Source organism: Cupressus sempervirens, chromosome 1 (assembly GCF_028749045.1).
Source record: "Cupressus sempervirens isolate cs-2001-9-10 chromosome 1, ASM2874904v1, whole genome shotgun sequence".
Classification (NCBI taxonomy): domain Eukaryota; kingdom Viridiplantae; phylum Streptophyta; class Pinopsida; order Cupressales; family Cupressaceae; genus Cupressus; species Cupressus sempervirens.
In genome coordinates this window covers 500276991-500304294 of record NC_143118.1, presented here as the reverse complement: position 1 = coordinate 500304294, position 27304 = coordinate 500276991, and the positions used below count along the sequence as shown (strand labels likewise).

At 35.9% G+C, this 27304-nt stretch overlaps 1 protein-coding gene across 2 annotated transcripts in view; it reads right to left on the bottom strand.

Annotated features, from left to right (window-relative positions):
- The window catches only part of LOC149578430 (inositol-phosphate phosphatase-like), a 95339-nt gene extending 78748 nt beyond the window's left edge, over positions 1-16591 (bottom strand). Inside the window, exons 1-4 of one of the 2 annotated variants that reach the window (XM_089829074.1) lie at positions 16454-16591; positions 16323-16373; positions 15218-15298; positions 15032-15135 (exon numbers count right to left, since the gene is read on the bottom strand). In XM_089829074.1, the coding sequence (XP_089685200.1) occupies positions 15032-15135; positions 15218-15298; positions 16323-16373; positions 16454-16540 (323 nt within the window). In that variant the 5' untranslated portion in view covers positions 16541-16591. The remainder of the gene's footprint in view (positions 1-15031; positions 15136-15217; positions 15299-16322; positions 16374-16453) is intronic. The other variant, XM_089829076.1, reaches the window with a different exon arrangement.
- Positions 16592-27304: the final 10713 nt, after the last annotated feature.

Sequence of the window (27304 nt, the reverse complement as noted above, 5' to 3'; positions counted from 1 at the left end):
CTTCAAACCAAGTACATTAGCTGTGAAACCTTTGCTGTCGATATTTCTCCTTCCTTGGTAGGATCCAAATTTGAAACTGAGCAAATTGCTTCCAACGACTAAGGCATTAATCATGTTACTACAGGTTAAGTGACCAAGCTTAATGGGGAAAACAGACTCCCAGGCTTCCTAAGGTAGATTGTCTTTAATGACTGAAAACAATTGTCCACAAATCACAACTATGATAAAACAATCAAGGGCATACCGAGGCAGTTTCACTGGTTCTTCAAATCTCCCCATTCTTAAGTATGTGAACTTAGGAAATTGAATAAAATAGCTCCCATAAGTTTGAATTAGCTTTTGGGCCTCCGTGGATACCCTCGGCATTGGTGCCTTTTTGAGGTTCAAGTGCACACTTTCTATCAACACATCATGTGTTTTCCTAAAATCCTCCAACACTCTATCCCTTTGGAGCAAAGGACAATATTGGTAGACAGTTACATCTTCACTCCAAGTTTCATGAGGAAGAGAAGTAATATTGCTGACACAAGCAATGCAATAGGTCAGATAGGAAGACATGTAGAAATCTTCTCTAGACAGCTTAGCATGTTTTAGCTGATTTCTCATTGAATTGGCTATCAATTCTGCCCAATCCAAGAGTTGTTCTTCCTCCAAATGATTTCTACGTAATGATACATCCAATCTTCAAAGAGAAAAACATTCGAAGAACCCTTAACCCGATGCAATAAGACCATGAGGTCGTGAACATAAGGTTTCATATGATCCTTGGTGATTATTTTGGGAAGTCTTGAACTACCTTTATAATTTGTTTCTATCCACTTCCTAGCCATCATGTTATGGTATTTGTCTGGACTAACCTGATACTCAACTAGAGACTGGATAGGGCTAAAAGCAGCAAAGGTACACTCAAGCAAACGCAAGACTGATGAAATAGTCTCCCTAGAGATGGACAACACTGGTTCTCCATCTTTGTTCAAAATGCTCTTAGTCCTCACATCATAGTGGTCAATGCATAACTAGATTAACTCAGGACTCAAAAGGGCAGAGAGAAAAGACACAACTTCAATCAAACCACTTGTTAAAATCTCTAGACAACCATTAACTTTGTCATCTTGCTCAAGAAAATTTCCTTGCAACTTCTCAACTTTGACACCCTCCAAATTAGTATCAGAAATGACAGGCCTCCTATACTCTAAACTAGAAATGTTCCCGAAGAAATGTAGAACAGACTTCATTTTGAACAAAGGAAATAAAAGCCCAACACTGCTTTGTTCTTCGAAACACACACAAAGGGAAGAGCAAGGGATTTCTTGTATTCTCACCTATAACCTGCTGAGAGAGAACCAGACCTCTTTTCTTCGCTTATCATTGCTCCTTCAATTCGCCCTTTCGCATGATAAAACAAATGAAACAGGAAACTCATACTTTAAAAGGAAAGGAGACATACTGGCAAAAGTACCGCCTCATTATGGGGTATTCATGGCGATTTCATTGTGGCTTGATTTGCACGCTCGAAATTGTGATAAGACACCTTCATTAAATGATCATCCTTCACGAGTGTCCTTGCAATAATTACAAATTTCTGACAAATAATCCAACTCCCATACAAAAGATTTGCCTTTTTGAATCATGATGACAATCGATCTCATGTCTCAAACAAAATTAAATCAAACACGATCTCCAATCATTACTTCTAACATCTCAATTAGTTTCTCAAGAACCGGTCGTCCTTGGAGAATCATTAATGCTTGCTCAAAAATCTTCAGCAATTGAACTACTTTGAACTGCTTCGAACTGAGGTTCAAAGATGTTCAAAGAGGTTCAAACAAACATCTTCATTATGCTCAGCAGGTCCCACCTGCAAAAAATAATTAGTATCAAAACCTTTGGTTGAACTACTTTGAACCGAGGTTCAAAGAGGTTCAAAGAGGTTCAAGACACGAGAGTTGCGACGGACATCATAGAATTAATCTCTATTTGCAAGGATCGGTGATATTCGTAAGATATGAGACCAAGAAGGGCTTGTTCAATGTATGACTTCGGACTTCAAAGGAAACCGAAGAAAGTTTAAAATATGGTGACTCAAATTAAGGCTAACAAGGGCTCTGACTGGGGACTATGTACGCAGAGTACATAGAGAACTCAGAATGCTGGAACAAAACTGACCTAAGGACACACCAAAAATAGAAAACGATGAAAAGACAAACAAAAACAAAATAGAAAGACAAAAAGGGGGAATATAAATAATTAGGATCTCTTCGAGGTATTACATTTTCAATAATTTTAGGTTCTGCCCATTGTAAGTGAAGGGCAGACCAGCGCCATCTGGATAACTTAGTCAAAAAGCATTCAGACCAACTGCTTCTGTGATAATGAACAACCGCTTTCATAGAGAATCGAACTTGCCATGCATTCATTTGGGCTCTCTCCTTTTACCCCATAAGAGGACTTCATCTCCTTTCAGGAAGTTGAGAGCCCTGGCCCTCATATCAAAAATTTGCTTTACCCTCATTTGATGCTCGGTAATGTGGGCTCTTTCTTCTTCCAGTTTATTCAAATACATCACCCTTTTCTCTAAAGAGTCTCGGAAAAGAGGATCTTTGATTACGGATTGCAACTTTGTGGCAGATAATTCTAGAGGCAAGGGTACTTGGGCGACTACTCCATACACCAATTCAAAGGGGGCCATGCCAATAGCTCTTTTAGGTGTAATCCGATCAGCCCATAATGCTTCATACAGTTTTTTATGCCAATTCCGAACATTATCATTGACCAACTTCTTCATTATAGCAACCAATTTTTTGTTACTAGATTTCGCTTGCCCATTTCCCTGAGGAAAATAATCTAAGAAATGAGCTAAACATATGTCGTGCTCATAGCAGAAAAGTAGGTTGCATTATCAACCACTATCTTTTGAGGAACCCCAAACCTGACAAATATGTATTCCATCAGGAACTTACATACCACTTGTGAATCAGCTTTCTTAGTTGGTATGGACTCCACCCACTTGGTGAAATAATTTGTGGTTGTCAATATATACATATGGCCAACACTAGATGGAGGATTCAAAGGACCTATGAAATCCAAACCCCACTGATGGAAAGGTTCTTCTATTACTACAAGGCTTAAGGGCAAAGCTGCTAGTTGAGGACGGCCCGTGCAAAGTTTGCACTTCTCGCAATCTTTTACAAAAGAATAGGCATCTTTAAACATACCTAGCTAGTAGAAGCAATTTCTGAGGATTTTGAAAGCAATCACAGTAGAGGAAAAGTGTTCATAAACATCTGAATGATACAGCTTCAACAAATTTTTCTACTATTCACTGTCTACACATCTCAAAAAGGTGTCATCTATACCTCTTTTATACAGCACGCCTTGAGAGATTACATATTTTGCTACTTTCAACCTGAGGTTACGTTTTTCCCTATAAATCAAGTTTGCAGGACATTCACCATATGTCAGGAAATATACTACATGGGAAAACTAGGGATCAATTGAACTTACCAACAAAACAGAAAGTGTAACCTCAGCGTTTTTTGATGATGATCCTTTATTTTCAGCTATCAACTTACACAAACCCCGACCCCTTACCAAAGTAGTAGGTTTAAAGGTTAGATCATATTCTTGAATCCTGGCTACCTACACTACTCTCTTGTTTATCCTGATCTCCTACTGAGTTAGTATGCTCTTTGACTGTTGTTTCAGGTACATATACAATAGAGTGGGAGTGCAAAATATAATACATGAACTATTTCATTGCCTTCACCACAACAAACACATGTTTCTCCATTTCGGTGTAGTTCAATTCATGCTTCTTCAAAGGAACGCTCATGAAAGCAATTGGGGCCTCATTCTCCTGATCATCCTTCTGGGTTAAGATACTAGACAGAGTGTGTTCCGAAGCATAGCAATAAATGAATGGGAGCATTTGAAATAGCTGTTTTAATATCTTCAAAAGCCTTTTTACCTTCTTGTTGCCATCTGAAAGGATGTTTCTCACTCATCATGTTCAGCATATGTCTTACTTTTTCAGAGAACTCGAGAACAAAACTTCTTAAGAAGTTTATCTAACCAAAGAAAGACTTCAGATCACTTCTATTGGTGGGTAAAGATAACTGTTGTATCGCCTTTATTCTGTCTAGGTCAATTCTTATACCTCTTTTTGAAACAATATGTCCGAGCAGTTTGCCTTCTTCCACAAAGAATACGGACTTTTTAGGATTGAGAGATATGTCGTGTTGTCTGCATTGGCCTTGCACTGCCTCAAGATCTCTTAGATGATGTTTCCTCGTTTTGGAATATACGGTCAAATAATCCAAGTATATTACAATTATTTTATCCCTCAAGTCTTTAAAAGAATAATTCATTGCCCTTTGAAATGTCACTCCTACATAGGTGCCCCAGGGAGTTATAAAGGTTGTTTTATGCTGGTCTTCAGGTACAACACTAATCTAATTATACCTTGAGTACCTATTGAACATCGACATGACTTTGCAAATCTAATTATACGGTCAAATAATCCAAGTATATTACAATTATTTTATCCCTCAAGTCTTTAAAAGAATAATTCATTGCCCTTTGAAATGTCACTCCTACATTGTTCAAGCCAAACAGCATTCGATTATAAGCATAGGTACCCCAGGGAGTTATAAAGGTTGTTCTATGCTGGTCTTCAGGTACAACACTAATCTAATTATACCTTGAGTACCCAACAACTCTTTGCAAAACGTGATTCATAGTGGGGAGTGCATAATTGTCCTTGAGACTAGCTTGGTTTAAATTCTTAAAGTCCACACAAATTCTTATTTCACCGTTTTTCTTTCTCACAAGAAAAATGTTCGCTATCCAAGTTGAATGGTGAATTGGATCTATTATATGGGCTTTTAACATTTTCTCCACTTCTTTAAAAATTGCTTTAGACGCCTTGGGGTTATAATTTCTGAGTTTTTGCCTGAAAGTGGTTGCCTCAGGTTCTAGGGGTATGTGGGTATGTGATGCCTGAACTCTCCATTCTTGAAATTCAAGTCTTCATATCCCCAAGTGACAACACTTTATATTTGACTAGAAGTTTTAGCAAGCCATCTCTCTCTCTCTCTCTCTCTCTCTCTCTCTCTCTCTCTCTCTCTCTCTCTCTCTCTCTCTCTTTGAGCATGTTCGGTCGATAGAGATCCATTTAGGGTTTTCCTCATCTCCACTATTTATCTTGTCATGCTCCTTCAGGTTCTTATTGTGATCGCTCTCCCTCAAGATGGCACTGTAATCCTCTCTTCCGAACAAATGCTCCAAAGAAACTAACCCCTTTGGGATTTTGTTTCCTTTTAACTAAATAACCTCTCCAAATTCCACTACATCTTCACCAATTGATTTGCCATCTTTTTCCGACCCTTCAAAGAAAATGTTAACAAAATTTCCAATACATCCAAGAAAATCTTTTAGTTGTGAATCATTATCAAAAACCTACCAATGGTTCACATTATCTAGGACCCTAGGTCTGTAGATCATTTCAATCCTATAAGTATCACTCTTGAAGTCTAAATGTGGCAATAATAAAGAAGCAGAGACAACTAAGGAATCAGCTTTAGAATTCTGCAAGCAAGGTATAAACTCTATGGAAAAAGCATCAAAAGATTCAATCTCATCCCAAACTAGGGTTCTATAGTGTCTCAATCTATCATTCTTCACAGAAAACTGATTCCTTACCTGTTTTACGATGAGTTCAACATCACCTTTCACCTTCAATTGTTTTATCCCTCTTGCCTTGACTTCTTGCAATCCTAAGAGCAGGGCTTCATATTCCGCAGTGTTATTTGTATTGCGAAAGTCCAGTTTAAAAGAGAAAGGAAACACTCCTCCCGAGGGAGAGATCAAAACTACTCCTGCCCCTGATCATGAATTGGAGCAACTGCCATCAAATTCCAAAATCCACAAGGTGTCCTCGCAGTCTTCTCCCCTACCTTCCTCAAGTTTATCATTAGGCAAAATGACATAGTTTCCAAACTAACATTCTTCATATAATATCTGGGCTTTGGGCTTGTCCGAAGGCACCACCCTGTATTTATTCTTTGGCTCTAGTTCTAGTTTTATCTTCTTCTTCCCTATCACAATAGAAGCCTTAGACCAATCCATCTTGATATCTCCTCCCATGTCCTTGCAAAATGTTCTACTAAGCAACATTTCGTAACTAGCTGGGATATCAGCCACTATGATGGTTAATTTCAACCTCTTATCCGAGCAAGCATAAAGAACTGGTTGTCCATCTTTCACTTGGCCAATGAGGGGGACTTGCTTCTCATCCATGGAATAGCAACGCCCAAAAGTTTTAGTGAGATCCAAACCAAGAGCTTTAGCAACTAGAGCTGGCATAATGTTGTCAAAAGCTCCCGAGTCTATAATACAATTGTTGAGTTTTTGTCCATTTAGCAACAAAGACACATAGAAGGGATTAAGTTTTCTTTCTTCTATTCCTCCTTCAACAGCATTAACAACCGGCTTCATATTAGGGATCTGCCCTATACATCTTTCAGATACAAAAACTGGTTTCTCCAGAGGTGTTTGATTTTTAATCACATTATCAATAAATTGGGCATTAGTGACAGGTCCTCCCTTCACATATTGGACTAGCTTATCCAACTCCCTAGGGTTCATTCTTAAGTATTCCACGAGGGAGATGGACATGGAAGAAGATTTACAAAATTCTACAATGTCAAAAGCAGACATACCAGTTGTCGATTCTGTTCCGGATAATGCTTTGAAATCAATATTCTTTGTTGGATCACTATGCATGTGTTCTTTTCCTTTAGAACCTAAGGCAATTGTGTTAGCTTCCGTATAGGACTTCTGATTTCTTTGATTCATAGACTAAATGGTGCAACCAGGGTCCTCGAGCGTTACAAAAGCATCGCCTCCCCTTTCTATCTCAAGTTCATACTCGAGAAAATAGGTACCTGCATTCTCATTTTCTCCCTTTTCATTTTCAACTAGTGGTTCAGTGCTAAGAGCATCTTTTGCCAACTGAACACATCTTAACCAATCAGTGCAAGTTTGTCCATCGTGATCTGTAGTCAAATGGAAAGAACACATTATCTCTTTAGGTATTTCTTCAATTTGCAACCTTGGCTAAGGGGTTGTTAGAAACGAGGCTTTGTTGTGACCCTGGTGTTGCTAGTGCCTATCAATATCTTGATAGGGAGATTGATAAGGGCCATTAGGTCTATTATGTTGTCTTTTCAACATAGCCATGTCATTCATTAACCTTTGCATGAAAGGGTCTAAGGGCAGAGGTAGAAGCAGCTCCAGAGGATTGAACCTCCCTTCTCCATTTACCAGCAGTAATATGCATCTTCTAACTAGATAGCCAGTCTTTGAGCAGCAACTAAGTCAACAATTGCGTCTTTAATAAGATGAAAACTCACATCTGGGGGAACCGCATTAACAAAGAATATTTTTTGATTTTCTCTGTTAGGTCTAGAGGCAGCAGGGATTCTCTGGATCAATCTATTGAATTTCGCTATGAACTCCCTCATGGGTTCGTGCATTTCCTTCTTCAACTGGCTTAGCTGAAGCAACAAAGAACACTCATTGTCAGGGGTTTTGAATTGGTTTCAAACGTTGTTTCATGTCATTCCAATTAGCTATAGAATGTTGGGGTAGATGGTTGAACCAATCAGCGACAACATCAGTTGGTATTCGAACAAACAATCTGACAGCGATTTCTTGGGTAGGAACACTTATAATTCCACAGGCTGTATGAAAAGTACTCAAGTGATCTTCTATAGAAATTTTGACACCTCCACTGAACTTGGGCAAAATTTTGGTTGCACCCTTGGGCAACATGGCTGGGGGAACCGCATTAACAAAGAATATTTTTTGATTTTCTCTGTTAGGTCTAGAGGCAGCAGGGATTCTCTGGATCAATCTATTGAATTTCGCTATGAACTCCCTCATGGGTTCGTGCATTTCCTTCTTCAACTGGCTTAGCTGAAGCAACAAAGAACACTCATTGTCAGGGGTTTTGAATTGGTTTCAAACGTTGTTTTCATGTCATTCCAATTAGCTATAGAATGTTGGGGTAGATGGTTGAACCAATCAGCGACAGCATCAGTTGGTATTCGAACAAACAATCTGACAGCGATTTCTTGGGTAGGAACACTTATAATTCCACAGGCTGTATGAAAAGTACTCAAGTGATCTTCTATAGAAATTTTGACACCTCCACTGAACTTGGGCAAAATTTTGGTTGCACCCTTGGGCAACATGGCTGGGGGAACCGCATTAACAAAGAATATTTTTTGATTTTCTCTGTTAGGTCTAGAGGCAGCAGGGATTCTCTGGATCAATCTATTGAATTTCGCTATGAACTCCCTCATGGGTTCGTGCATTTCCTTCTTCAACTGGCTTAGCTGAAGCAACAAAGAACACTCATTGTCAGGGGTTTTGAATTGGTTTCAAACGTTGTTTTCATGTCATTCCAATTAGCTATAGAATGTTGGGGTAGATGGTTGAACCAATCAGCGACAGCATCAGTTGGTATTCGAACAAACAATCTGACAGCGATTTCTTGGGTAGGAACACTTATAATTCCACAGGCTGTATGAAAAGTACTCAAGTGATCTTCTATAGAAATTTTGACACCTCCACTGAACTTGGGCAAAATTTTGGTTGCACCCTTGGGCAACATGGCAGGATTGACTCCAAGATTCAATGGGCCTATATTCTGCCCCCATGGTTGGTTGACAGCCATGCTTGGTAATACAAATTGCAAAGGTTGGGTGTTCAAATGAGAAGGGACCAGAGCTTTCAATGGAAGTAAAGATTGCACCAAAGGTGATGGAGGGGAATGCTTGGGAGGAGAACTGGGTCTACTACGAGATTTAGTTTTCTTCTTTAGGTTGTTAAAATCAGGCAGAAAACTCAAGTTCTTTAAAGGCTCAAAATTCTCATCTAAAATGCCTGTTTCTCTTTCTCCTCTTGTGTACCTCCTTTCAACCAAATCTACTTCTTACCTTTATGTTTAGGGTCTTGCAGAGGCTTGGGCGAGTCTATTTACCACCGCTTCTTGAACTTCTAGCACACCTCTCAAAAGTTCAACATGCTCTTCTTCTCTTTCAAGTACATTCAATGCTTGTTGAAATTGTTGATTATTCTGGCGTAATGTCTAGGCAGCCGAAGTTAAATTAGAGATTGTTCTTCCTGTGTGTCTTCAAATCTGAGATTAGGCTACAAAATAGGAAAAACATTATCGTGTGGTAGGACCATGATAATTCATTACTACTTCAAAGGGCTTAGTCCTCTTTCTCTAAGGACTCTCCCCAGTAGAGTCGCCAAAAGTTTGTTAGTGAACAAATTGTCTTTTCCTACTAAAACAACAATTTAATCTATGCCCAGGGCTCGGAAAATTCGATAAAATTCATAACAGTTGGGTAAACGTTGTGTTATTCGTTTCCCTCTGAATTTTACAAGTACAGCTCCCTTTACAAAAGATTTATCAATAAATTCAAAAGATCAAAACTAACTAAATGCACACTTTTTGCCAGAAAGTACGTAAGGAATGCTCATGTACTCTTGGGTACTAAGGTAATGATTTACATATTCAAAGATTCAAAGAATGAAAAGCTCATAGTCTTTCCACCAACAAGCAAGATTTAACTAAAGAATTTGAACTTTACAATAATTCAAACTAACTTTGGGAAAAAGGTAAATGAAAATGAACAACAAAGAAATAGCCGTAGATGCCACATAGAACTAATCACCGCAGCTCACAAAGTAACTATGATTCAATCTGCTTTAAACACCAAGCTTTATAGCACGGCAAAATGTGATAGATATATATATATATATATTCAAAAGGCTTCTTTAGCACCAAGTCATTTAAGAAAGCATCCCCAAATATATGACTATTTGTCTATCACTACTTCCAGATAATTAACTTAAAACAATACTAGCTTTATCAAAGTATATTTTGGCTACTAAAAATCTAACCCCTAACTAGCTAAATGCTCCAGCATTTATAGTTCATTACAAACCCGAAAAGGCTTCCATTAAAGCCCAGCCTTTCGGTTAGAAACAGTTATGAGAATAAGAAACAGTTTTGAAACAACTTGAAAAACAAAACAGAAAATAAGTACTTTCAACTAAACACCATTGCCACTATTCCCTCCATCCACCATAGTCTGCTTCACCAGTTTCCAGCTCCTAAAGGCGTTTGTGAATTCCTACATTGCATGGGAGTGAGGATTCTTCAGGCTGAGTAACTTTGACCTGCAAGCATCCTTTTGCCATTTTAGCTCTTTAATCCTTCCGCTTTGTCTCGGCATGAAATTCTTGTTTAGATATAACATCGATTCGATGTTTGCCAAGGTAGTGAAGTCTCCGAGGGTAGGCGTGTCATTGTCTTTGATTTCTGTCACAGCATCATTGAAGTTCTTGATCAAGACCTCAAAGTCCATGTTGCCATCTTCGAATTGCAGGATTCCCGAAGGGTTAACAACTTGTATGTCCTTTAGGAGTTCTTTGTGCATTCCGGCGATTTCAGTTTCTACTGATCGCATTTCTTCAATGGCTTCTTTGTAAATCGACTCCTTCCAACCCATATTGCTCTTAAGAATGAAAAGCATGGATGAGTCCATAGTTTTCATGGGATTTTCATTTAGAAACTTCAATACTCCATATTTCCCAACTGATATAAACTTTATTGGATTTTCCGAGCCTTGGGCATAGATTAAATTATTGTTTTAGTAGGAAAAGACAATCTATTCACTAACAGATAACTAAATGGGTATTCACTATTCAGGAACAAGATGAATGAGTAAGGTGAAGTTGTAAGGAACAAAGCAAGATTGGTATGTAAAGGTTACTCACAGCAAGAAGGAATAGATTATGAAGAAACCTATGCTCCAGTGGCTAAAATAGAAGTAGTAAGATTATTCTTAGCCTATACAGCATAGAAGAAATTCAAAATATATCAGATGGATGTCAAGTCAGCATTTCTGAATGGAAAACTTGAAGACGAAGTGCACATTGAACAGCCTGAAGGTTGTCCTTTGACAGATGACAAGGACATAGTATGCAAACTGAAGAAAACATTGTATGGCTTGAAGCAAGCACCGAGAACCTGGTATGCAAGGTTGGACAAGCCATTTGACAAAGCTTGGATATAGCAAAAGTATGGCAGACAGTAATCTATATTGGAAAGAAATTGATAATGGTTTGATGATTTTGGTAATATTTGTTGATGATATCATATTTGGAGGAAATGATGAGGAAAGTAAGAAGTTTGCAGAAAAGATGAAGAAAGAATTTGAGATGAGTATGATATGAGAAATGAAATATTTTCTAGGATTGCAAATTGTACAGAATAAAGAAGGAATCTTATTTCTCCGACTAAGTACTTGAAGGATTTACTAAAAAGGTTTGGTTTGGAAACATGCAAACCCATTGGAACACCTATGACAACTGGACATAATTATCTACGAAGGATGAGACACCTACTGTTGTGCAGAAGAAGTACAAATCTATGATTGGAGGATTGCAATATCTGACTCACACAAGGCCGGATATAGCAAATGTAGTTGGAATTGTTGCAAGATTCCAAGCTGATCCTAGAGAAGCACATTAATTATGTAGCAATCAAAAGGATATTTAGATATCTGAAGGGAACATTAGAGTTCGAATTGTGGGATGACAAATCTAATGATTTTACTCTAAGTGCTTATACTGATGCTGATTGGGTAGGCAGTACGGATGATAGAGAGAGCACCAGTGGTGGAGCCTTCTTTCTTGGAGTAAGATTGGTTTCTTGGTTCAGCATGAAGCAGGATTATACATCACAAAGTACAGCAGAAGTAGAATATGTTGCAGCAACGAACAACTACAATCAAGTTGTTTGGATGAAGCAGATGTTGAAGGATATAAGGATAAAAATCAGTGAACCTATTGTCACACATTGTGACAACACAAGCACAGTAAATATGTCTAGGAATCCAATGTTGCATTCGAAGCCTAAGCACATTTCTATTAAGTATCATATGTTGAGAGAAAAAGTTGCAGAGAAGGAAATTAGATTGGAATATGTGAGCACTAAAAAGCAGATTGCAGATATATTCACTAAGCCTCTCCCCAAAGAGACTTTTGAGTATTTCCAAGATATGCTTGGGGTTATGCCCCTTCCTACATCAGAGTAGAACATGCAAGAGTGCATCAATCCAGTGTAACAGAGCACAATTGTTCTCTGGATTGAATGTTGATGCTTCCTGTATAGGGGAGTATCTGTGATGGACAGAGTCATCTAGGACTCTTGTCAGATGTTGTTTTGAACAATGTCTTTGGACATTTAAGCTAAGTAAGAATCAGTTGTTGCAGAGTTTGATGCAGTAAACTTGGTTGCTAAAACCTTTGACATTGATGTCAATGGGGGAGAAGTTTAGCATGAAAAACATGTTGGGGAGAAATACTGCATTATGGGAAAAACATAATGAGAAGTTTGGCATGAGTAGAGTATGTTCGGAAGAAGTACAGCATGGAATTACAGCTTGACAGAAAGCACATCGAGGTATATCAATGGGGGAGAATGATTGATGAAGAGGATTTGAAAAGATGAATAGTCTTTTGTTGGTATTCTTGGAACTAGAGGTTTTTCATCTATGTTGTCATCAATGCCAAAAGGGGAGATTGTTGCAAGCATGAATGTTGATGATATTCCTATGGGGGAGTATTGTAAATATGTTACTATGATGATATGTTACATTCATGACTGAGTTTGTCATTAATGTCAACATAGCAATTTTCTATGGTATCCGACAGAAGAACAGCAGAAAGATCAAGTTGGTACAAATGGCTAGTTCAGTATTCTAACTATCCAAGGTTATGGGAGATACTTTTGAGTATCTAATATATGCAGTTAAGGTCAAAAGACAAAATGATAAGTCTAGAAGAAGTTATGTAAGCTTTGGTGATGTTTGTTCTAAAATAGAGTTTATGGAGGCATGTTCTGGTAAACTTGTTATATCTCTTAGCAGAGTTGTTATTCTAAGAATCAAGGTTGAGGACATGAAGAAGACATATTGGTGATGACGTGGCTAAGTTTGCTTGTCATGATATTGCATGTACAGAAAGTTATTCAAATTGCAAGGAAGAAGATTAATGTTATCGCTAAGTGTAACGTGTTCTTAATGTGATCCTATAATGATTAATTCAGAAGGTCTAACAGCCGACTCAAGGAATTGTTTTATGGACTCAGTATAAAGGAAAGACATTTTCTTTTATCACGGTATCGATGTAGATGATATTTGTAAGCAGCAGTAAGAGCGGAATGCGATGTTGAGCAGAGCAATGCGGAAGTGAAGGAAACTTTATTGTCAAGGTTTTGTTGAGTGATCTGAGGTTTGATATTTGGATCCGAGGTTGTTGACCTGGTCTACAAGGTCTAATAGTGATTAGTTCGATTGACAGAACAAAGGAAAGAAGAACATAACAGTAAATTGCATGTTTGAGCAGTGAGTTCTTCTTGTAGTTGAAATTGCATGTTTGGGCAGTGGGCTCTTCTTGCATACATTGTACTACAACTCCTAACAGGATTGGAATCTCCTAACAGGGACTCTATGTACTAAATGTTGTAATAAACTCCTAACAAGGTCCATCCTCTAACAAGGAATATTTATATTACTACATCATCTTGTGGGCATCATTCCCACCAAGGTTTTCCCTCTGATCAAGGGTTTCCCTAGTCAACATATCTAGTGTAATTGTCTATGTGCATCTTATTATGGTTGTTTATTTTGGTTGAATGGTTAAGCTTGTTTAAAGAAGATAAATGTATTAATTGTTGGATAAGTGATTCAACCCACCCCCCCCCCCCCCCCCCCCCCGCTCAGTTATCTTGGTGGACTATTGTTTCTAACAGATTGTTAGCAATGGTCCAGTGTTTCTCGTGGAGATTCGTGACATGATTAAACAAACTCCTTTGTATTCTATAAGTCTAGTGGTTGTATTGGGCATTGATAGGTCAATCTTTTGGTGCAATGACAACCCTGGCTTCTAACATATCCAAGGGGAAAAAATCAATTGTATTATGTACCCAAACTTCAAACCATACCCAATCCCATATCTAGAACAACTACTTAGAATTATTGTTCAAGTTTCTAATTTGTCTCATGTGTTGATTTGGTATATTGAATAATGAATAGTTACTGTTGCAGGTTTTCTATTGTTGTTTTTCATTATTATTGATGTTGTAGCTTTGCAAGTAGTTTCTATTAGTCAATTTATCAAGTCTTATCTATTATTTTCAATTCAAATCATCTCTTATATTGTATTTATTCATTTTGGTCTCTACTTTTAGCCAAAAAGAGGTAGTGCATGTTATTTGGCACAGATTAGGTCACTCACATCTGTCAAAAAGATACAAAATTTCTTGTCGATATATAAGTGCTGATTAGCGTTGTGTCAAAAGTTAAAACCCAAGAATGAGAAAACAGGCAATTTCTTTAGTTCGATTGCAATGCATGCTCATAAACCTGGAGATTAAACTTCAATATCTTGTTGAAAGCTAAAGAATGTGGCCTTAAGTTACAAGGTCTAATTTAGTTTTAGCTACAAGAAAGCTTCCCCTTCTATTTAAAGAAAGATTTTACATTGCATCCTGTTCTGCTTTGTGGAATCCTACAATGGACAAACTAAATTGTTGCCATGCATTCAAGACTCAAATTCCTAGATAACTGGCAAGTGATGAAGGCAAGGCAGTATTGCCATTGCCTTTTTGTGTGGTCTGGAACCTTTATGCCATCACATGCCTTTGGGAAAGAAATTGCTTGTGTTGTTCACTACATTCTTCTCAATTTTGTCAGTCTATTTGATGTGAAAGAAACCTCGGGACACATTTTACTTTGCCCGCACTGGTTTTGTCCTTTATTCATGACTCATGCTAAGTTTTGCCCTTTAGTGCTGACTTCGGAAAAAGATTAGCAAGGAGGCAGATAACAGATTGTATTAAGAAAACAATGAAAAGCTGTAAGTCGGGACAGATCTGAAAACTAACCTGTGAACAAAATTTGTTGTTCCATCCACAGGATCAATTATCCAGGTTGGTTCGCCTGTCAATTCAGATGTACCATAAACTGAAGAAGTTTCCTCGCCTATGAACTGCACAACTTGAGCACAACTATTAACCACTTTACCAAATAAACAAAAGGAAAGCAAAAAACTCACAGAACTAAATTTAAACCTTATGGTCTGGGTATTTTTCCTTAAGAAACTTGAAAACAAGCTCCTCACATGCCTTGTCAGTTTCTGTAACCAAATCTACCTGTTTTAGAGAAGCAGGAAGTCAAGTGCCAAAATAATGACGCATTAAATCCCAAACAATAAATGTAAAATACTTTAATGTGGTGGTTTGACCTGTAAAAAGAATTTATAAATAAATGTAGGTGTGAAAATTAGGATGGAAATTACATTATAACTTACCATACCGCAGTTCATCAGAACTAAACTAATTTTGGAATCATAATACATTCAGATATGCAGGTATAATGGAAATAACCCTGTATGTTGCAGTTCATCAGCAATAAACTAACTTGATGAAAATGTAAAATACATGTACGCTACTTTTCTAATGTAATGCAGAACACAAGGCATCAAAACAAATGAGATTGGATAATAGTGTAGAATTTCTGAATGAGAGGAAAAGATCATATCGCCATAAAACATGATTCTTGACTGTTGGCATAGCAGAAAAACTTGTGCCATGCATTTACAGAATACTAGGTTGGATTTTTATTTTTTTGTAAGTGACGCTTTTAGGCACGGTGAAATGCTACTCACAGAGTAGCTTTGTCACTAGATCTGAAATAAGGTTGACAAAAAAGTACCGTTTCTCCATCCACAATGAAGCTGAACCGAGATTTGGCCACTTATTTCACAATATCGTGATAGGAAGAAGCAATACGTTGCCAAGGATGTTAGCTTGATTGTCAATTCCAGTGTGAAGAATGGATAATCCTCCTCGCAAGAAAGCATTAAAACAAAGCTCGGCAGCTGAATCCACATAGATCGTCACATAATTTGCCACACTACAAAGACACCACGTACTTTGAGGTACATTGATTTCCTAACAGATTCTACTTCATAAAAGCCCGTGTTATGGAACATGTTGATTGAAGATATTTAAATTTTTGACCAATACAGCGTGCAAAACAAACCCAATTGTAGCGTCCAATAAACCCCATGGGATTTCTACTAGAATGAAAATGAAAATAGCATTGGGAACATTGTCAAGAATCCAAATAGACTTCGAATTGATAGACGGACTAAATGTTGAAATGTTAACAAACCTTTCCTTTGTGCTCGACAGTCTTATCTTTGTAAAAATTTGTGGAAATCATCTGCAGTAAAAAGCAGAAATATTTCAGATCCAATCGCCGTTGTGTGTTCAAATGTGTTTCAAGTCAAGCCTAGCACCCACCTTCCCAGCTCTGCTGGCAGCCTCCACGGCACTGGACAGATATCCACTCAGCTCATCTTTATCGGCAAACTTACAGTAGTCCCCCATTTCTGATCTTTGATATTTACAAAGGTAACAGAGAATTCAATATAGCGGTGCAACCCAAACGGCTGCCTGTTGCAGAATTTATACCAGTTTTGTATAATCCCTTTTTAGTTTTGGGAGTAAATAGCGTTACTTTACATTTTATTATATCCATCTTTATTGGGTATTTTGTTTACCCATCTTTATTCTGCATTGAAGCGGAGTATGCCGGAGCACATAAGGGTGTGGTCTTATGGAGGGGCTTCCCAAAAATTTTAAGAGTTGCTTGAGATATTTTAAGGGTGTGGTCTTATGGAGGGGCTTTCCAAAATATTTAAAAGTTGTTTGAGATATTTTAGGATTTTCTTTGAGGTGGATAGTTCTATGAATCTTGATGAGTTTATTTTAAAAAATTAAGTTTCATAATTTATGGAAATTGGTGGTTGTGATTTTTGTTAATTTTACATATTCATTTACTAAATAAATACAAATGTTTAAAATAAATTAATATGAATTGAAAAGTGTTATATAAAGAAGAAAAGCCTAAGCTTGTGGGACAATTTCTAGCTCTCCACCCTTTTTACGGGATCAAATTTGCACCCTAAAAAGTATGGGTTGCTACATTTAAGAAGAAGAGAGGACCACCAGTTCCAAAAAAATAGACCCTGCTCATGAGACCACACCCTACTAGGATTGCTACATATGCCAATTTGTTTTTGAGCTATAAGATTAGTTAGGATTTGTATAAGTTGTCTTATAGGATTTAAGACTAAGTTTTAACAAAAGGAGCTTTTTTATTGATAAAATGGGTTGTGATGGTTGATGATTTTTTAGGAGCTAAATATTTTAAGCTAAGACACATTTTAAAAAATCCTGGGATCCCTCACATTTATATATTCCTAATAAAATATCAATGGCTATAGCTCTATTTTTAAGGAAGCTTCATTTTCATAAGACCCCAACCTAATAAAGAAGAAACAAATGAATTATTTTAACCTCCACGAGGCTTAAGAATAGCTTAGGGGTCATCCCTATGAATTTATGCATTTCAACTATTTCAGTTATGTAAGTTGATAAGTAGTCAACTTTTTCTTAGTTGAACTAATTCAAAAGTTGGATATTAAATATTTATAATTAAAAAAATGTGTTATCTTTGAAGACATCTTATTCTAAAATGATATAATTTTGTGTTTTTCATTTTTTTTGTAAGTTTAAAAATTGCACTGTTTCTTCTTACACTTCTTTGGGTATTTTCCAATGTTTCGTTTCACAACAAAATTGATGAGAGCTAGTTTTTAACTCAATGATGAGAAATTTGGCTCTCCAAGATATGTTAGCCCTTATGTGTGTGGTTTTGATTATGATTATGAATGGGATTGAACTCTTCAATATAATACTTGATATTTCTTCTTAATCATTTGGCCTTAAAACGCTTGTGGAATTTATCCATAGCAAAAGCATTTATCTCTTTATTATCTATGGGGTATATGTTAAAGTAAATATATCATTTACTAAACCATTTGTTGTTTTGAAGTTCTCTTTCTTTTGCATGGCATGTCATTGAAGACAAAATTGGGGCATCTACCCTATCCCATTTGCTTGATTCTTTTATTATTCGTTATGAATCTCATCACATCAAGTGCTTCAATAGGAGCAACCCCAACTTCACTCAACATTATAGCATAAGGGATTGCTTGAGGTGTCTAAGAAAATGAGCCTATCCAAATAAAATACCCTTTAGACTAACCTAATCAAGCCTCTCTTTTTCCTTGTATTGCATTCCCATGTAGTACTTAAAATGTTTACTAATCTCTCCTAGAGAAAAATTGAGCTATGGTCTAATTGTTGGTCCTCATACTAGCAGATGTAAGATATATTGTACATCCTACAAGGTAACCATCATCTATCCAACTAGTAGATAAAATGATCATGTTTCCTCACCCTATCTCTCTGTCAAGGCCAATAACATGGCCTTGTGAAAGTGCATATGTGGTAGTTAGGTTATCTAGTACATACCCACATCTCTCATGATCTATGTGTCCTTTGCTCCTATTTCCCTTAAGTAGTTATGAACAAAGATCATGAAATGTGATATGTAGTGTTCTCTCATCATTGGAAGCTCTTGTAATGGAAACATGATGGATCCAAATAAGTATCTCACATAATTCTATAGATTGATCTATTTAGGTAAAGGTTGACTTTATAAAAAGAGGTCAACTTCCTATTAATAGATCAACTTGCACACTGGGGTAGAGGATGACTTTCTTGGAATAACTTGACTCCATGAATTAAGCATAACAAATTAGTCCCCGTAGCATCTATAAAAAGTCCCTAAGTCTATATAAATCATGAAAATGGAAGGAAAAAAAGGAATGGGCATGAGCATCGAGAGCTACCTCATCTAGGTATGTTTCCTTCACTGTCTATTACTACACCTCCATCCATGTTAGTGACAATCCTTCCTTCCTTGACATAATTTTTCTTTATAAATTTTTTCAATTAGGTTACTTTTTGGATTATTTATCACAAAGTTTAACTTTTCCTTTTAGATATTAATACCTCTTTCACTCTTTTGATCATATCTTGAGCTTGGTAGCTCTGATATAAAAGCTATTATAGAAATTGTGATTAGACTTGATTTAGTTTCCTTTCTATCCAAGTATCTTCAAATGCATTTGGATTCATCTTGGATGATACTTAAGGCTACTTTTAAATACATGCTATATTTAGGTCATAATGGTAAACACAATTCCTTGTTTCACCTTTTCCAAAGGAGCAAGTTCAAATAGGGGGCATATAGCTACTTATAAACTTTGTTATATTTCTCTAGTAAGTCCTAGGTGATTTTTTATCATCATTAACACATGGTTTTGTAGGATGGGGTTACTAATATTTTCTTGCAAGAACCATGTGTCTGGACTTAAGCCACATCCCATTTCATTGCTTGCAAATGTATGTAATGTCATATATTACTGAAGTGGGGGATAAATGTATTATCCTAAATTGTAAGAACTTCAATTTATGAAATTTAGTTCATCTTTAGTGTGTTTTGATTGCACACTTATACTTGGAATGCACACTTTTCTTTTCACTTTCTCTCCCCTAGGAAAAATTAAGGTAGGACTTAACATATCCTCATTTATTTCCCTCTTTTTTGCACTCTAGGACTAAGGTGAGACTTAATTTCTAGGAATCATCCTCTTTCTTGATCTCATTTCTCATTTCTAATTGTGATTTATCAATCCTCAATGCACATTAAACCTAGATCTTCTATAGTTTTAGAACAATCATGAAAATTTGGCCTTCTATGGAATAGTTCAACCCAAGTTGACATGTTCCATAAAAACTTTAGAATGATTAAGGTGTTTGTTACACCAAAGTATCAACCTATAAATACTCAACACAACCAATAGTCTTAATCCATAGGAGGTAGTTAAGCCATGTTGCAAAACCTATTAGGGAGGCCCACCCACTACCAGCAATCCCCTTTTCAACATCACATGTTGTGGCTTATGTAGATTTGAACATGTGACTAAGCTCTGATATTGCCAATTAGAATGGTCAACATTTCTATTGTACCAAAAGATTGATCTAACAATTCTCTATATAACCACTAGTCTTATAGAATCCATAGGAGGTGGTTAAGTCATGTTGCAAACCCCTATGAGGGATATTGGCCCACTCCCAACAAATAGGTCAACACAAGATGATCTATTCTCTAGAGGTTGTGAATTTTGTGTCCTAGTTCTACTTGGAATTTTAAGAGTTTCCTACTCACTACATTCAATAGTTGTAGGGGAAATCTCAAAAAAAAACCTATAAAAAGGAACCAATGGGCTCATTTGGCATGAATAATAGAAATTTACAAGCATGTTTGGACACCTTAATCTAATATTGAGCAATTTCAATGTATAAGCTAAGGGTTGAATCTCAATCATTTATTTCTAACTAAAGTTTTGCATCTATACTTTCCAATTCAAACATATAAACGCTTCATAACATCATGGAGATGCAAGAGAATCTTGAAGATGAGTATACTACTTTATCCATGGGGGATTGATTTGCATGTTATCAAATTTGTGACCACAGATCTGGAAACTATTCATCGAGAGATTTCCAAAGATCCTAGGACAATTTCACTTTAATTCCCTAAGATCCAGTAAAGCATTTGGACACTTTTTCTCTAGGTTAATCTATTCCTAGAGAACTAGAAAAAAATAGGGTTTCTTGGGTTTTTTGTCTTGATCATAGAGCCATAGTCAAAATTATAGTCACATTCATAGAACATTAAGATTTTGGACAAAAAGGTGCATTTCCTCATTGCATTTTTAATAAGTTAACCCCTTCTTTTAACTTTGGTACTTTAGATTTGATTTCATATTTCATTTGGATTATGCAAGTGCAGAGATCTATTTTCCTAAGTAATTTGGTCAATTTAATTCAATTATATTACAATCTTAATAATAGTGAGCATTACATGAAAGAGGCCTTGCTTGCATACTTCTTTGATGGAGATTTGGGTTTAGTATTGGCATCTCTTTATCATATATGGGTTCTCTAATCTAACTAAAATTGCATTGAGAGTTGTTCTTGGAAGCCTTCTTTCTTTTATCTTAAATGGATTAGGGTAAAAGTTTTTAACTTTCTTTATTTAGTTTGCATTAATCAATAATGTCATTTTCTCTTGAATAGTACCAATCAAGAATATTTTGTCTTTCTACGAGGAACATGAAATATCAATAGAAAGTAAGAGAGGTTAGGAATTGGAAATATGAGTCAACAAATGAGAAACTTATGTGAAACAAGACAATTGAATTATGAAGACGCAGATGCATCACCTATGAAATTTCAAGTTGAAGGGACACCATCATCCAATTCTTAAGGTATACTATCATCCAAAGTTGAAGGCACACCATCATATCATGTTGTAGTCACATAATTGTCTACATCCCAAGGTTTGGACGCACCATTGTTGTTGGAAATATAAGAGGAGTAACTGAGAGGGGAGGGGTGAATCAGTTCCTGCTAAAATAAATTCCAGATCCCTTAGGTGTCACTACAAAATGCAAACTGAAAATTGAATATTGTTGAAGCTTGGTAAACACATACAGAATGTTGTAACTCAGTAAATGTTTGACATATAAACTTTAGATGTTATCTGTGATTACCATTTCTTTAACTTAGTTGCAAACACATAAAAGAAGATAGCTTAAACACATTTGACACTAGTATTTAATGTGGAAATCCAATTTGGAAAAAACCACCAATTGCAACTAGTTACTATTTTCACTCTTCTAAAGTGAGTCCTGTTGGGAGCCAACCCTGTTAAAGGTTACAAAACACATTGTTAGGAGTGGACCTTGTTAAAGGATTTAATCACCCTATTAGGAGTGGCCTTGTTAGAGGTCTTTAGACAATTCAATAGAACTGTCACCTGGTTATAGGATTTTCAAATAACTATTAAGCCAACTCTATTAAGAGATTTAGATCACTACTACATTGGTTAGAGAGTAACAATGAGATGACTTGATTTTAATGCAACTAATTTTTTAATTATAGATCTCTATTTTGGCTTGTACTTGATCCTTCCTGACCAAATATAGCTTTTATGCTTTACAAGGATATTTTGTTTATCCTTCAAATTTGCTTCCTCTTCTCATCATTAAATCTTCAATAACATCTTCATGCATTACATCCTCCACATTGAAATCACAACTTGACATTATACTTATAGCTTCCACTTTGTCAAGTTAGCTCAAATACAACTTAGAATAATTAATATTCATCACCTCAGTCGGCTGGAATCAATAGATAAATCAATTAATCTTACTATGCCAAAATAAGAGAATCCTTTGTTAGCCGACCTAACTTGATAGAAACTAACTCAGAAATGATTTTGTTTGTTAACCAATAGAAGCTCGATTAACACTACAAAATTCTCAAAAATCCTTTGGCAATCGAGTGAGCTCGATTAGCACTGGTTCCATCCAACTTTCCTTCATTAAATGAGTGAGCTCAATTAACACTCACTTTCTGCATACTTTCCTTCAATGCCTAAGTGAACTCAATAGACACTGCCTTCTGGAGTAGGCAAACACAGGAACACTCAGTAGACACATAAAACTATCTTTATTGCCCGATTGAGCTTAGCATATACTGACTGATAATGATATGGCATTTGTGTAACATCAAAGACAACACACAATTAATCAAGTGTATCCAACAATCTCCCTCTTTGGCATTGATGGCAACACAACATGTCATAGTACAATAAAATTTTGGATTGGTTCTTTGAGAACTCCCTCTGTTAGTATGAACTCTTTCTTTCACTGGATTCTTTCTCTGTCTGCAACAACTGCTACCAAGTTCATTCAAAACTTTCTCCTTCTTTTAGCAAACTTCTTCTTCTTTGGAAAAATTCTCCCTCTTTGGTTCCTTACTTTATTATGGTTCCAAAAAAATTCTCAGAGATATGATAGTAAACTTCTCCCTCTTTGGCAACACATCCCAAAGATAATAATTCTGTTAATACCAATGTACCTTACGTATTGATTCATCTGCAATATGCCCTTGTTAATTCTACACCAACTGATTGATCTTTAACAAATTCTAGTTGATGCATCACTAAGCTTCATTTAGTGAGCTTCAAGTAGGGGAATGACCCCTAGCTTATAGAAATGCATCCTTAGGTAACAACTTGGTAAATATGTTTGCAATATGTTCCTTTGTATTAACATATTCCAATCTGACTTCTTTTTCTTGCACCAATTCTCTTAAGAAGTGATATTTTATTGCAATGTGCTTTGTTTTGGTATGCATCGTTGGATTCTTTGATATGTTGATTGCACTAGTGTTATCACAGTATATGACTATTGGATCCTTGATCTCTATCTTCATTCCTTCCAACAATTGTTTGAACCAAACAATGTTAGAACAATTAACTGTTGCTGCCACATATTCTGCCTTTGTTGTGGATTGAGATGTACAATTTTGCTTCTTGCTTGTCCAAAACACTAGTCTTTTACCAAGAAAGAATGCTCCACCACTAGTGTTTTTTGTTGTTGTCAATACTTCCTGCACAATCAACATCAATAAATACTTTCAAGTACAAATTGCCTCCAAGTTTATACCATAAACCATAGTCTTCAATACTTTTTAGATATCTCATGATTCTTTTGATTGCCATCATATGATTTTCCTTAGGATTTGTTAAGAATCTTGCCACTATTCCAACTACTAGAGCAATATCAAGCCTTGTGTGTACTACATACTGCAATTTTTCAATCATTGATCTATATGTGGTTTGATCTACTTCTTTGGAATCATCATTTTTGGAGAGCTTATGTCTAGTAGACACAGGGGTTCCAATTGATCTTCAATCTTCCATTCCAAAAAAATTCAGTATTTCCTTGATATACTTAGATTGTGTGATGTAGATACCATTTTTGTTTTGTTGTATCTACAATCCAATGAAGAATTTTATCTCACCAAACATAGACATCTCAAATTCTTTACTCGTTTCTTTTGAAAATGCTTTGCACAAGTAATCATTTCCTATAAATAGAGTATCATCAACAAATATTTCTGTGAACACAATCTTCTTGTCTGGTCCTTCCTTGATATACAAACTACTGTTATCATTTTTCCTTTGAAACTACAAACCAAATAATTATGAATTCTTTCATACCAAGCTCTAGGAGCTTTCTTGAGACCATATAATGCTTTGTGTAACTTGCAAACCATGTCTCTTTTGCTAGGATCTACAAAACCTTATGGTTGTTCAATGTAGACTTCTTCATCAAGAATTCCATTCAAGAATGTAGATTTGGCATCCATTTGATATACTATAAATCCTCTATGTGTTGCATATGTTAGTAAGGTTCTAACACCTTCTAGTCTTGCTATAGGAGCAAAAGTCTCACCATAATCAATACCTTCTTCTTGAGAATAACCTTTGCACACTAATCTTGCTTTGTTTCTTGAAATTTTTCCATCTTCATTTAGCTTATTTTTGAATACCCACTTTGTACCAATTATATTTTTATCCTTGGGTCTAGGAACAAGAGTCCAAGTTTTGTTTCTTTTTTATTTACTCTATCTCTCTTCATTCATTGCTTCAATCCAACTTTCATTATCCAAAGCATCTATAACACTTCTAGGTTCAAAATTAGCAAGTAAAACATGTACCTTTTAATTTTCTTCTTGTCATTGTTCCATCAAATTTGTCTCCAATGATCTAATCAGGTGCATGATGCCTTTTGACATATCTTGCTAACACATGCTCTTTGGGATTTAAATGAGTTCCACCATCTTCATCTTGAATTTTAGTTTCAAGCTCGAGTCTTTCTATCTATGACTCGGGTCCATCAAGCTCAGTTTGAACTAGCTTGGTAGAGTCTAATTGTGACTCGGGTCCTTCAGACAGTAACTCGAGTTGCACTATCTACAACTCAATAACTGTTGGAAATTTTGGGGACTCGAGAGATGAAGCTTCCTTTCTTTCAAATAAATTTGGTAGGGTATTAGGTTCATAGTAAACAAATCTTCTATAATCTTCAGGCTCCTTGTTGCTTTCTTCTTCACTCTTTTCTACAAACTCATCAATTCTAACACGTGCACTTTCTATAATTTCATGAGTAGACAAGTTCAAACATTTGTATGCTTTACTTCTACAGGAATATCCTAGAAATATGCCTTCATCACCTTTTACATCAAATTTGCCTTTTCTAGATTATTTTAAGATATAACATTTGCTACCAAATACTTTCAAGTAACTTACATTAGGTTTGTAGCCATACCATAGCTGATAAGGAGTTTTCTTTGAATCTTTCAATTATACTCTATTCAAAGTATGAACTATAGTGCTGATAGCTTCTTTCCAATATTTGAGAGCAACCTTCTTTTCAATCATTAGGGTTCTTGCACAATCCATGATAGATCTATTTCTTCTTTCAACTATACCATTCTGTTGCAGTGTAATAGGGGCTTATACTTGTCTTTTGATTCTTCTTTCAATGCAAAAATTATTGAATTCATTGGAGATGAATTCACCATCTCTATCTGATCTTAAGCATTTCAACCTCTTTCCAGTTTCCTTTTCTACACTTGCTAGATACCACTTGAATTTTTTAAAGGCTTATAATTATTCTTTTAGATACATTAATATCATCATTCTAGAATAGTCATCAACAAAAAGAATGAAATTTTTTTCTCCACTATAGCTTTCTATTCCAATAGGTCCACATAATTCTGTATGAACAATTTCCAAGACTTCTTTTGATTGATAGTTTTTACTTTTGAATCTAGTCTTTCCCATCTTAGCAATTTGGCAATTCTCACATAGACCCATATCAAGTTTCTTCAAACTAGAAATACCTCTTACCCTTTTATATTTGCTTATCTTAATTAGATTATCAAAGTTTACATGACATAGCCTTTTGTGCCATAACCAAATTTTCTCTATTTGAGCAATAAAACATGAACAATCACTGAGATTAAGATAAAATAGATTACCTTTTGTTTGTTTGCCAGATCCAACTAAATTTCCTTTTCCATCTAGTAGTTTGGCTTGTCCATTCATGAATTCTACCTTGAATCCAATGTTATTCAATTGTGCCACACTGAGTAGATTATGCTTTAGTCCTTCAACCCAATAAGCATTGTCACATACAAGTTCTTTAGTCAATGAAATAAATCCTTTTCCTTTTATGTTACAAGGTTCATTGTTTCCAAATCTCACACTACCTCCATCATAATATTTCATGTGCCCAAATTTTGTTTTGTATCCAGTCATATGATGTGAACAACTACTTTCAAAAATCCATATATCATTTTTGTTAACATGAGAGATAAGTGCCATCTTATCTCCATCATTAGATTCGTCTTTCACAACAATATATACCATTTCATCTTCACTATTATCAGAATCTTTAGCTATAAAAAAAGATTTTTTACCTTTGTCCTTGTAGTTCTTGTCCTTCTTGCCTTTGTGCTTATTATTTTTCTTTTCATCTTTGATTTCCTTATTTGGACACCTAGCAGCAATGTGATCAACTTCTTCATAGAAAAAGCAGATCAGAGGAACTTTACCTTTGTACTTTTCTCTACCTTTGGAATACTTCCTTGCAAGTAGGGCTTCAACAACTTCAAGATCATTGTCTAAACTTTCTTATGATGTTCCTTCTTCTTCACTTCCTGATTGACCGAATTTTTTATTTCTTACCTTTTTCTTTGAGTGAGAGTTTAACTTTAAAAGTAGATTCAATAACCTTTGAACTAGGAACATACTTATCAAAATTATCTAACTCAAAAGTTGTCAATCTTCCAACTAGAGCATCCAAAGATATTTTATTATTTGGATCACATCTCATTTCTTGAATAGCAGATACTCGAATTGCATAAATAGGAAGAAGAGTTCTAAGTACCTTGCTTACAACTATTTTCTCTTCAATTTCTCCTTCAAATGCTTTGATTGCACTTACACTTGCTTTGATCCTTTCCACATATTTGACAATGTTCTCATCTTCTCTCATTTTCATCTGATCAAAGTTCCCTCTGAGATTTCAGCCTTAGCTCTTCTTACATTGTTAACTCCTCCATATATATGTTTCAGTTTGATACACATCTCATAAATTGTATTGCAATCTTTGACTTCATCAAATTCAGCATAACTAAGAGCAAATGCAGTATCAATCATCATGATGTTATGATTCTAATTTTCAGCAATATCTTCAATAGATAATGTTCCAGTGGGAGTCTTGTATTCAGTATCAAGATACTTGCATCCTA